General features: G+C 30.3%; 1 protein-coding gene across 1 annotated transcript in view; it reads left to right on the top strand.

Annotated features, from left to right (window-relative positions):
- Positions 1–13443, top strand: part of LOC108560041 (cell adhesion molecule 2-like) — a 141893-nt gene that overhangs the window by 105202 nt on the left and 23248 nt on the right. The window contains exon 3 of the mRNA XM_017917468.1: positions 12709–12844. Within this exon, the coding sequence (XP_017772957.1) occupies positions 12709–12844 (136 nt within the window). The remainder of the gene's footprint in view (positions 1–12708; positions 12845–13443) is intronic.

Genomic DNA, 13443 nt, shown 5'->3' with positions numbered 1-13443 from the left:
CTAATTCTGAATAATATTTTAGAGTTATTTATCTTTGTTATTCGTTTATAGTTTTGTATGCAGTAAATTCTATTTTGTTGTAGTTTTATTTAATATTATAGAACTTTTGATTAGTGAGATTTTATTTTGTTATATTTTTAAACTTTGTATAAAATTAAATAAAAAAAAATAAATTGTGAAAATTCTTAAACTGGTTTAAACCGATTTTGTAGAAAAGTTGAAATTCTAAAACAGATTTTTAATAAGTTTTTGTATAAACCGTATTAAACTCGTAACTAAGGATGCCTTCTAGTGGTTATGAACACAATCACCATTACTAAGAACGCATGTTATAAAAATGTTAACACTTTTTAATAACGTTATATGATTCCTAAGAACAAAATTAATATATAAAACTAGAACACTAATATTATTTAGATTTATAATTTGTGTGAATAAAGTGAATACGGTGAAATAGGTAAATGCAGGAAACGTCCGCGACAAAGATTTATATTAACGCCTATGAACAAATAGACGCAAGGACTCAGAAGACGTGTGTTTACATTGCTTCCAGAGCGATTCCCCGCTGGTAGATGGCTGGGATGCGTAAATGTTTATTCCTCGGAGCCCCCTAATGCAGATTAAGTGTGTTTACGCCGAGCCGCACGGTCGTGTGCCTTGGTATGTGTGTAAACCGCAATAAATTCATTGTATACTTGTGTAAGCAATAAATATTTATAGCTTATTATGTATTGGGATCAATGCTGGAGGAATACTGAGAATAAAGAACGGGAAGCCAAGGAATTACATTTACGTAGTTGAAATAGAAATAAAACTTGCCTTTATTTCCTGCAAATACGGCAACCTTTGTATATGTATTATTTAAATGCTACACTACATTATGAATAATTAAACCTAATGGTGTTTACATCAGTAATTACAAAAAAAAATGGTCGTCCTCCACTTTATTACCGCATTTCAAATAACAATTTGTAAATAGTGTACAGTACAATAATTAATAAGTAGGAAAAGGAAATAAATAGAGGTTTCCAATAATAACTTCATAATCAATGTTTCTACGTCAAAGCTTACCTAGATTCTATAATATATTGATCAACGAAATTCAAGGAAATTGCGCTTCAATTACTCAACAATACGGATTTATTTATAACCTCAAATCGAAACCATTATTTTTTTTCATTTATTAATGTAATGGAATATTTTCATCATTGAAATAATTACAATCTCTTCTTGCAGTAACCTAAGCTAAAATATACTAATCTCACATAGTACGACTCGGATCAGTTCGGTTAACTATAGACCGAAAATTTCAAAATTTCAAAACAAACTAATTGAGCAAAATCCAGAAATAGAAAAACATAGAATTTATTTTTCAATTTTTATGCGTTTTATTTTTGTATATTTTGTTTCATACAGTCCGATATATCAGCGGAACTATGTGAAGTATGGCTTATAACAATCTAACTTATTATCTTAATAAGCTAACAATAATCTAAAGCAACTCAATATTACAATAACCTATCTCAGTGATCGGCAAACCGCGGCCCGAGCACCGCATGCTGCTCTTTGTCCCCTTGAGTGCGTCTCAATCAGCTAAATCTTAAACTACTGAGGATAGGAGAAAACACAACTCTTTCGATGTTAGAAGTAATTGTCATGGGTTAATTTTTTGGATACCTTACTTAAAATTTAGTTTTTTTAATAAATAATATCATTATTAAATATGATATCAAGTTTTATTCAGAGTATCTTTAGTTTAATTAAGAATGTTTAATTGAAGTATTTAAGTTAACAAATAGTGCACCTACCTATATAGTGTAAGAAATCTCAATCGTTGTACTATTGATATTTTTTTGACTAATGAGTTTGTCGACCACTGACCTAATTTATTTTTACAGTCTACGTTACAACCTATATACTTACAGCAATTTGACCTAACATATTCTTACAACAACCTAAGCATTACATTAACCAACTATTACTTAACTTCATATTTCCTAACCTGATAAATCCGTACAATAATCTAACCCAACTTGTTCATAAAATAACTTAACCTAATTTCGAAACTTACATTGTAGAAAGATTTTTTGACCTCTAATGTGGATGTGGATGTGGATTGTAGTGGATTTTTTCTACACTTAGCAACAGAGTCAATTAAACAAATATATCTCTAAAATCTCGCTAGACATTGTGTGTATGCACATATTTTTTTTTGCATTTGAATGTATGAATGAATGCAGCCTGTTTTTCGCATCTGATTACGTGACGACACGACCACGATGAAAAATTGAGTCCACTGAAATGTCAGCATAAATTTGTGTATAATGGACTTTTAATTGGGCTTAATTAAATATACAGGCATACATTCGGTCCTCGAAATAGAAAAAAAATAGAGTACTGTAACTCTATTCTCTCTCTGTGTGTATATATTATGTGCATGGCAGGTTTGTTTTTCCTACTTTTGTTTTTATTTTTGTTTCGTTTTTCATCTTTTTTGCTATTTTGCACATGCGACATGCACACGCGGGGGCGGTCACCGTTCGCGGATGAAAAACACGGACGACCTAATTAATTGCATCGCGAAGAACACACACACATCCGGATATATAGAGAGATAGAGAACTAGGGGGAGAGAGAGAGTTAAAAACCAAAATTTACAAAAAAAATATGAAGCAAACAAGTACCGAAAATAAAACTAGAATTACGACTGACACAAAGAAAAAAAACGCATCGTGCGAGGGATGGACGTGCACATGAAATACTACCGCGAAACGTTCGTGACGTTCTGCCGCACGAAAATTTAATGAAACAAACAAGCAGAAAAAAAACATATGAACCAAAACGTAGAGTCGCGCAGCTGAAGGACTTTCCGGTACCCCATTTCGCTATTTATGCAGAAACGGATTTTTTTAAATCCTGTTACAAACATTTGGCACTTCCTCAGATTTAACTAAATTATAATATTTTTACTTCCCATTTTAATCTTCTCACATTTGCTTTGCAAACGAAATTATACAAAATTATTTTGTGAATAAAATTTCAATTACGACAAATGTATAATGTTCAATAATAGTTTTAATACATTTATAAAATAAAGGGTGTCCCAAAATACATAATAATTTAATAACTTTTACTAAAATATGTTTTTTTAAGTTTTTTATTTTCATGCCATTTTCCATGACCGCACTCAAGGTATGAGGTCGTAAACGTCGTATTGTGGCTGGAATGTTCTTCTTGAGTTCTTAAATTATTTGAGGTTTATTTACTCAGAGGCTAAACTCAATATTTTTTGAAATTATTCTTTTACCAAATATTTCTCGTATGAGGACTATCGTCACTCTAGTAGTAGCTTCATCCTCTTGGAACCATGCCGTCTGATTATATCCGGCATAACAAAAATCAAGCATTGCCCCCGTAGATTCTTTCTGGCCGAGCTTCCACTTTTTCTGGTCATTTCACCCAAAATTAAAAGATTTATTTACAAGTAAATAAGTCACTATAAACTTCAAATGTCTTTGAAGTACACAATATTCTGATAAATGATAAACAAATATTGACATGCGCAATATAACTCCTAATATTTGATTTGATATCTTAATAATAAGCAGTTTTGAATCAATCTCAGACTTTAGTAGAAGCCACATAGACAATAGTACCCAAAGTCACCAATAATCCCATTTTTTATTTATTAACCTTAATACTATTTAAGTTATTTAACATATAAGAAAGTATTTTTAGAGATGTTCTAAGTGTTTCTTCCTATCCCAACAATCAGCATTTACATTTAGCAAATTAAATTCGCTTTTACACAAATGTAGAGATAATATTTAAATTAATTTTTAGATCCAAAAAACGTAATTTAATTACACTTTCGTTTAGCGTGGAGGAACGAAAGAAGAAATAAATGTATTAATGTAATCTGTCTTCAGGCAAATTAGCTATGCCAGCAAGACGACGTTCCGAGAGAAAGTTGAGCCGTTTCCGTTGCGATTATCGTAGTAATTTTTTAATTACTGTTTTGTTTGCATATCGGAGCGGAACTCCCCCATTTTACCTCTCAACCCTCTCTCGCCAACGTCGCGACGATAAGCAAGGCAATAAAGCATCCACGAGTCGTTCCAGTGTGCATATAAAGTGTTCGCACCGAGATAAATCCCGACGTTTTTTTGTTAATCTCTTTTCGTACGCTTTTCGTTTCTTTTGCTTGTAAAGAATACAATTTGGTTACATGCTTTTTATCATAGAAAAATGTAACATAGAAATTATTCAGATATTTCTTGATAAAAAACGTTTTAAAATTTTTATCTAATATAAGAATTTTATTATGTAAACCTATCTTTTATAATATTGAAAACTTGTGCTAAACTATTTTTTTTCAAATTTTCTATTCATTGAAATTTACATTATAATTACTTTGATAATGTACGATTCAATTTTTTTAAGTGAAAATATTTATTGTATGTTATTCTTCGAGGTAATGTACTTAGTTTAAATTATTTAACAACAATTGCTTTTTTGCTGAATGTATTTTATGTTTGTAGAAATTGAATTAATCGAAAATCAAATGGAAATCTTGAATGGATTTGCCCGATTCCGTAATTCCGGTTCGAGTCATTAGCTCGTTTCAACTCATCCGGAAAATCCGCACGGATAAATGGGTTTGAGCATACATTAGGGTTTGAGCATCAAAAGCGATGCCAGAAACTAGATCAGGTCACACAGATACATTTCCGAATTACGTCGAATCGAAAACAATGCGCAACAAAGATTGGTGGCAGATTTCCGTTCACAAATCTCTATGTACTTGTTTCTCTTTTTTTAAATAAAAGAAAACAATAATGATCTCCGACAAACTTGATCGACTTTTAAGTGCTCCGTTTTATTTTGCAATCTTTTTTTTCAATGATTTGTATTTTTTTTGTATAATTTGAAATCTTTATACGGCAATTCAATAGTTTAAGGTAATTATTATTTTTGTTCCACAATTATGAAATTATTAAAAAAAATAATAATCTTTTATAATATGCGCTAATACTTTAAAAATATATTTATATATTTTTGTATTTAACTACAAGATTTTCTGTAGAATTTAACATTAAATTAGTATTCTTTCCCAATTTATTCCTTAGAACTAATATATTACCCGGCGAATCAACCAAAATTATTTTCAAAATATTTGATTGAAAAATTAGATAATGTAGATAAAATCGAAGATTTCTTAAATTAGCAGGCAAATACATAAAAAAATATTGATTTATTTTATGCAATTAATAATAATATTTATATTTAGAAATACAAAAATCACGTTAATATAACAATAAAAATAAAATAAAATGTATGAATGTATTTTTTTTAATAAAAATTAAATTGTTAGATTGTATAGAAAAGATTTAATAAAATATTGTAAGGCAAATATATGAACATGTTAATAGCATGCAAACCTCCCGGCGCCTCCACCAATTTTAAATAAAGATAACATTTTTTAATATATAATAACACATAAAACAAATACAAGATTTATTTTAAATATGTGATGTATATGTATAAATTTTGACATTAATTATTAATAAAATAGACCCAACTATAATATTTTTTGTATTTTTTTTTATATTTGAATGAATTGATAAAAGAAGTTGACAAATGTACTATACGTATAACCATATTGTTTTATGATTCAATCTATTGGTTTTTATGTTCACATATTGAAATTAATCTCAATAGAAATGTGTGGGGACTTTAATAGATTGAAGGCACTTAATTCTCGGACATTGAACACGTAATATTTCATTCACCTCGATCGATTGAATAGTAAAATAAAACACACGGATACAAAAAAAATACAACAGCAAGAGCAACAACAAAGAACTAGACTAATGCATTTCCATTTGTCACATCGCGTTTACCTCCCTCTTTTGTTTCCATCCGGCTCCACCGTTTGTTCCCGTTCTCTGTTTTCGTTATCCATCTACGTATGTATATAAATCGGTGTGCGTGACACGTTTTCGATTTAACATAAACGAGGGTATTTGAAACATGCCGTTTGCTTCCTGCCTCTCCGCGCATTTTTTGCCCTCGCCTTCTATTTTCAAGCCGATAATTTTCGTTCAGCCAAAAAATAAATAAATAAATAAATAAAAGAATCGGGAAAACAAAGAAATCAAAACAGTACAACAAAAATAGAACTAAAGAGAAAACAAACAAAAATTGTATAAATAGAAGAGACGTAGTATATGACCAAAGTAGATTTCCTCTCGGCTCTTGCGGAAAATGCCGCTTCGAGTAGGATCCACTTGTACCGTCTTCTGACGAATGTAAGTTGCCTCTGCATTGCACCAATTCCATCCCCCTTTATATTATACACAAGGCACCAGCATCATTCAGATCCCGAACGTCCCCTCAAAAACTCGGCCGATCATTAATTCAACGAAAGTCGTCGCACAATGGTGCATGTGCATTGTTCTTTCGCACGATTCTCGCAGAATAATCGAAAATTTCTAATAACTTCCAATCCTAATTCCAAACGAATTGCACTCTTCTAAATCGAGAACAATTTTTCAATGCGCCTCCGATGAATTTGAATTTGCCGAAAGCGCAAGTATTAATCTTTGTTTATTTTCGAAGCTCCGACGTGCCCCATCAACGCCCCCATTATCCGCAATATTTATTGAGCTCTTCCCAACTTTGCAGAATTTACCGTTTATTTTACGAGCCTTTATTAGCTACTTCGAAGCTATTTTTTTCTTCTTCTCTTCGTTTTCTCTCCCTTTCTCTTCGATTTGACCTAAACAGAATATACCAATTCTCTTGATAGCACTCATTGCTCCAAAGTCTAAATTATATTAATTTTTTATTGATAATATTATCAATAAAACTTAAATTAATTAATTAACTTAAATCATAAATTTTACTTAGTAAAGTAATATAATTAATTAATAATTACTTTATGTAATGTAAAAAAAAGTTTTAGTGATACTTTAAATTACATTGGAATTTTAATAAAATTGTTTGATACAACAACTTTGGTGGACATATTTATTTATTAAATTTTATGTAATTATGTTTTATATAAAACTACAATAATACTATTAAATATTATTATTTAATAATTTTTGAATATAAAAAAATATCGAAACTATTAATTTTACTTAAGTTTATACCAAATTTCGATTGTTTTTGTAAATTTATTATTATAAGAATATGGGTTGATATCAAATATCGAATGTTATTAACATTTAAATAATATTTGTTTAATTATTTTTAAATTTAAACTGAAGTTTTAGAAAATGGCCATAATTTCTTTAAATACTGAGATCGGTCAAACGTTATTATTTAAGATGATTAAAGTGATAAACTCATAAAAACCTTGAAAAGAGGACAGTATCAAAAAAAAAGTATTATCATTACTTAAAGTATTTAATTTTAATATGGCTCGTAATGAGGAGAGTTTAACCTTTATGAAACGACTTAATGGATTCTTGGGCCGAAGAAAAATTTCTTTTTTCCTTTTATATATTACACTTTTGCATAATGTAGTTAGTTAATATTTATATAAAATAATTTAAAAATGGTTAATAGCCCTTTGTATGTAATTTTACAATAAATTTTGTTTATTATTTAATATGAAAAAAAAAAGAAAATTCTATACTAATAACGTTTTTGTATGTTAATTATATAATGCTTGCTATAATAATAATAATTGTTAATGTATTAATTATATTAAATAGATAATTTTAAAATTGATTGAGTGATTAATTAATTTTAGGAATAATAATGAACTATTTTTTTTTTAATAATTTACGTTTTCATCAGTAAATTTTATAAATATTATAATAAATATAGTTGTTATTATTAATATATACAAATAAAAATATAATAGATTAATTAGATTAATTTAGTTTTAGTCAATTTTATATATTTGAAAAATGTATATATATGAAACTGGCAGTAAAGAAAATATCTGAAAAGAGTCTGCGACTATTATTTTTTTTTCTGAAAGAAGCTGGAAGAGAAGAGAACGAAGTGAAGGTTTTTTTTTTTCTGTAGCTGAAAATTAATGAACGAAGCTGAATCGAATTTGCATTGAAACTATTTCCGTCGACGGACGATTGAGCCGCCCGTCGTCGTCCCGCAATATTGTTTATTTATGCAAATGCGATTAGGTCGTTCGGGGGTGGTTTTTTTGGGTGGTATGAAAAAAAAAAGAGAGAGATGAGAAATTGGGTGAGTGGATGAAGAAAGAAGAAAGAGAGAGTTGGGATGTTGAGACGCAGCGTATAATAATTCATTTCTGAAGTAATAAGATTGCGCGCTGTGCGGGTATCAAAGTATGAGGAGGAGGAGAGACAAAAATAAAACGAAATCTGGGGGCGGCGGTGGCCGTAATGAGATGTCGTCGTGTAGAGGAAATTGAAACCTGACGCGAGGGGCTGGAAGAAAATTCGGTTGTTGCTTATTTGCTGTTGTTACGCTATACTATGTTATGCAGGAAACAAGAGAAATTGACAAAAAATATATACAAGCTAGCGGATCCATCTATCGGCGGACGAAGTAAAAAAAAATAGGTTCCGAAATTAAATCTTCAGCTGAGGGTGGGTCGTTAACGAGAAATACTGCCTTAATATCTTAGGTTGTGAAATAACAATGCATCATTTTCGTAACTCGTTTCGAGCACATTACAAGCCTCCGTAATGGGTGGAGGCTCCTATTGATATTGCACCATCCCCTTGTTCCGGCTCCCATTAGTTGGTAGCACTGTTGCTGCTGTTACTGCAGCGATGCCAACATTACGGATGTCGTTCGGATTATTCATATCTTCTTCCTTCGATCGTAAACTTTTATTGCCACCTATATACCGAATCCTCCTCGGTCCGTCAATCCGCTTATCCTGGCTGTTATCTGTTACCCGACATCAAACGAACGAAAACGGATGGTCTCAAGCATAAATGTATACAGGCTCCTTCTGTATTCACATTCTTTTTCTCCCACAAACAACGGTTTACAATTTTTATTACATCCCCGAAAACATACACTTTTTTTTATCATGCAATTAAGATAATTGGTCATTATGTAAGCAATTATTTCATTGTGCATTCTCAGTTGATCAAGTATATATGGATAGTTTATAAAAAATAATGAAAATACATCAAATGCTTAAAATTTTGAAGCAATTAAATAATAATAATAACAAAAGTTATTGCAGTTATTATATTCGATAATAATATAATGAAAAATATGTGTAGTAATAAAAATTGGTTTTTGAGCCCTCTCGGTGCTTGCAGCAATAAGGCCATCGTTCATCATGAATGGACAGTCAAATGAAAGAGGTTCAGCATATGGACCTTTGCCAAGTCGATGGACATCGACATTGTTAAGGATAGCAGCAGATTCACAGCAAAGGAAATACTGGAATGGCAGAGCATCAATATACTACTGAAGTTATCCTACAAGACGACAGCCAACCAACAAATTAAAAAGAAATAAAATCATCATAAAGTTACGATTATGATGATCCACCGGGAAAGATTACCTACCTAATGTCAATCGCTATCTTAAATTTACTCAATGTTCGCATTGATGAATAAAATTATACGACATAAAAAAAAAATACATTTGTGAATCAAATTGCAAAATTTTAAACCAATGTTTATATGGGCACGAAAATGTGTGCGTTTTATTTCAAATTGATATCCAAATCATTATTCAATGTTTTTCTTATAAAAATTTAAATAATGCCACACCTGCCTATAAAAATATCATATATATATATTTTGAAATATACATTGAAACCTCGCTTAGCGACCATGTAAAATAGGACAATGCGTTCCGTGCTGAAAACAAATTAAGTATAACTTTTATTTAAATAAAATTATATATACATTATTAAGGAGTATAAATTATTTTCATCTTTTTTTCTATTGCAGAATAAATCAACCTGGAATGCGAACTCGATTTGTAGAAAACATTTTTTTAAACTTTTCAAAGTAACATAAATGTCTCACTTAACGAGCGAGACATTTATGTTACAATTTGTTTTGTTCGTTAAGCAAATTATTAGTTAAGAGAGGTATTCGTAAACAAGTTTCCAATGTATATAAACAGCATATTATTACTATGCAGAGTAAAATTGCATTCGTTTTTCAAATTCGTAATAATTGAGCAAAAGTAATGGTGGACATTTCTTTGCCAATTGCATAAATTTTAGTATAAAATATGTTGCCATTTGCGTCAAAGTGCGAGAGAGGCATGCAAATCAAAATGAAAAAGAGAGAATGCAATTTGATGCAAACATTCCATTAATACCCATTTGAACAAGCGCACATATATGCATGAAACTTGCAGCTATTTGCCGGCGAGAAACGTTCAGGAAAATCCTTCTTATTTCGAGTTTCTCATATTTTTCGAGATCATTTTCACCGATGCAGGAGGCAATGTACATAACACACTCAGCCATTTTTCTATTCGTGATGTAGATACGCGCACACACATATATAATAATATACGTGCAGAGTTAGAACAGGGATGAGAAAAGTAATTTCCCGTGAATTTTCGCGAAACTCACTGTACATACAAAACACACACTAAATGCCGTTAAACGATTACATAATGGCCTCGCGACGATATTAACCATTTGTTACGCCTATTTAAGCGTGCTAATAATAGTAGTTGTAATAGCAATAGAGAGGAGGGAAGGAAAGAGAGAGAATAGTACGCATTGTCATTCGATTCACACGTTTACACTCATAGGAGTGAAATGGCAAAAATGTCATCATCGTTGTCGTTGCAGACGACGTCGACGTCGCGACGCCCCAGCGATAACGATCGCATTTAAATTTTATACAGCGCCGTTGTGTACACAGTGTCAATTTATAACTGGTTTTGAAGTCGAACAATTGAAATTCACACCTCATTAAAGCCAAAGTGGCTAAATCCCTGGCGGAAATGTCAAACGACGCACTCGTGTCTCCTTCCATTCACGTTTCTCTTCCTCCTTCTAAATTATGTGTATATATTCTCACTGGAAATCTACCTAAAATTAAACTAAACTTCATGAAATTTTATAATATACATTATGTATCAGTTATATTTTCGCTATAAACGAATTTCAAGTGTTACTAAACTTTTCTAAATTATGCAATACACATCAATATTAAATACATTATATTTAATATAAAATAAAATCATAAATAACATTATATACTGGTTCTAATTATAATACTAATTATGTCCAGAAATACCTCGCATAATGTGGGCTATAAACCTCTGATTAATCGTGGAACGAATTGAATCCACGGTAAATTGAGACCCGTATAATCGTTTAATTTTTGTATGTACAGTAAACATACAAAAAATAAAAGCACAAAACAAATCTTTACTATCTATAAAAAATATTTTCTGTAACACTATTTTTTAATTATTTTGCTCATTTAATATTTAGATTCTTTTGAAATTTTAAAACCGGACCATCAAATTTAAAATTATAGAAAATTTAGCATAAATTCGATAACAAAATACAAATAATAAATATAAAACTATTATTGAATATAATTTTAACGTTATTTCTAGTTAAATTTAGTGCATTGACTTTGTAAGAAAAAAAAAAAAATTTTATAATTTAAAGAAAGACAAATGATCTAAAAGGATAAAATTATATAAAAAACTTCTCAACAATTATGAATAAAAAATAATCAAAAATTCAAAGTTTTTGATATTTTTTCTTGTTTTTTCTTGTTGTTGTTGGTATTACAATTGTTATTAAGATTATCCTTGTTTTTTCATTTACAAATAACAATATTTTCATTTTGTATATTTATTCTTTATGCTATCAATCTTTATTTTTTCTTATTATTTGAGTAATGAAATGTTGATGGAAATGTGATTTGTTTAAATAATATTATTTGAAAGATTGGGGTCTTAGATACATCGATTTATATCCAGGTATTCAAGATGATTGAGGAGATCCGTTTGAAAGAAAGAAATAAATAAATAACTTCTGAAGTGTTCGCATATTTGCCACGAATCGTTGCAATGCATATCAAAAGTTCAGGAATGGAAAGAAAAGCAGAAAAATAAAATAAATAAAAATGTGACCGTGTGGAGTAGAAAAAAATAGGAAGAACAATACGATAAATCGTGGACGTCGTGTATTTCGTTTAGGAGCGCCGCCGGATGTTTTGCATTATTTAATCTCGTTGTGTGTTTGATAGATGCGTTCGATTTTTATAAATGCGAAAGTAACATTACGGACATGACGCAATCAATTTTCAGGAGCGCTGCAAGAATGCCCGGTGATGTATCACCTTGAAGGGGTTCGAAGGGTGGAAGTTGGGTGGGGGTATGATGGTAGAGGAGACCCATTGACAGAAATTGGAAATAGATTGAATATCGACTTTTTATCTGGGATTTTTCGGGGCGGTGAAGAAGGTTGGAAGGAGGAAGGAAATGGGTGGATGCAACCTAACCTAACATAACCTCACCTGCAACCTCCAGGTGTCTGTGTCGGTGGAGCATTTTACTCTCATCCATTTACCAACGGGATGCATTACATATTCCGGCCCGGCTTTTATCAAAGTTTATCACCTAAATTGGCACTTTACACTGCTCACTCCATTACTGCACGTTTTTCCCGTCTAAATAAAATAGCGATAAACGCTGCATATCCCATATGTCACTCTACCTTACTTATTTATTTATATTTATTTTCTCTTTCAGATGCACAACTCTACCGAGAGTCAGGTTGTGCTTTCCTCGGTTCAACTCTCCACCTCCGGCACCTACAGATGCGAGGTTTCCGGCGAAGCACCGTTCTTCCAAACTGTCACCGAACATGGACACATGATCGTCGTCGGTAAGTTTACAAATTCTGCAATTTCCATTAACTAAATCACATTTCAAACATTAAAAGTTATAATCTATACACTTAGTTAACAATCTAACATTAAAAACATATATCCAGCTATTCACTACGTGATACTTGTCAAATAAATAATAAAAGAATATTTACAACCAAATGTTGCATATTTCAACAATACTTGATGAACATTCTCATTACACATTATCAAAATTTTTCTAAAATTACTATTAAATATTACATTTAACTTCTATTGTATGCATTATTTAAGAACAATCAAACATCAAAATTAATGATGTTATCAAAATATTTATGAATAATATTTATAATTATATAATTTATAATATTTGTTGAAAACTCATGTAATATTTCCAATAATTAAAATAAACTAAGTTGAGATTAAAAAAAAATATAATTTTTAATTACATTTTTCTGTAAAATTACATAAATCATGTTTAAAAACTTTAAATTTTAAATTAATATTTTATTTGTAAAAAAAGATAATTTCATTTTTAAATATTGAATTTTTCATATGAAGTTTCTAAAGTTTACATTAAAAAATTATGTTTGATAAACCATTTCGAGTTTTATTGATT

The sequence above is a fragment of the Nicrophorus vespilloides genome, unplaced genomic scaffold, assembly GCF_001412225.1.
Source record: "Nicrophorus vespilloides isolate i.1.1-1 unplaced genomic scaffold, Nicve_v1.0, whole genome shotgun sequence".
NCBI lineage: Eukaryota > Metazoa > Arthropoda > Insecta > Coleoptera > Silphidae > Nicrophorus > Nicrophorus vespilloides.
The sequence above is the reverse complement of the archived record's forward strand: the minus strand, read 5'-3'. Positions and strand labels throughout refer to the sequence as shown.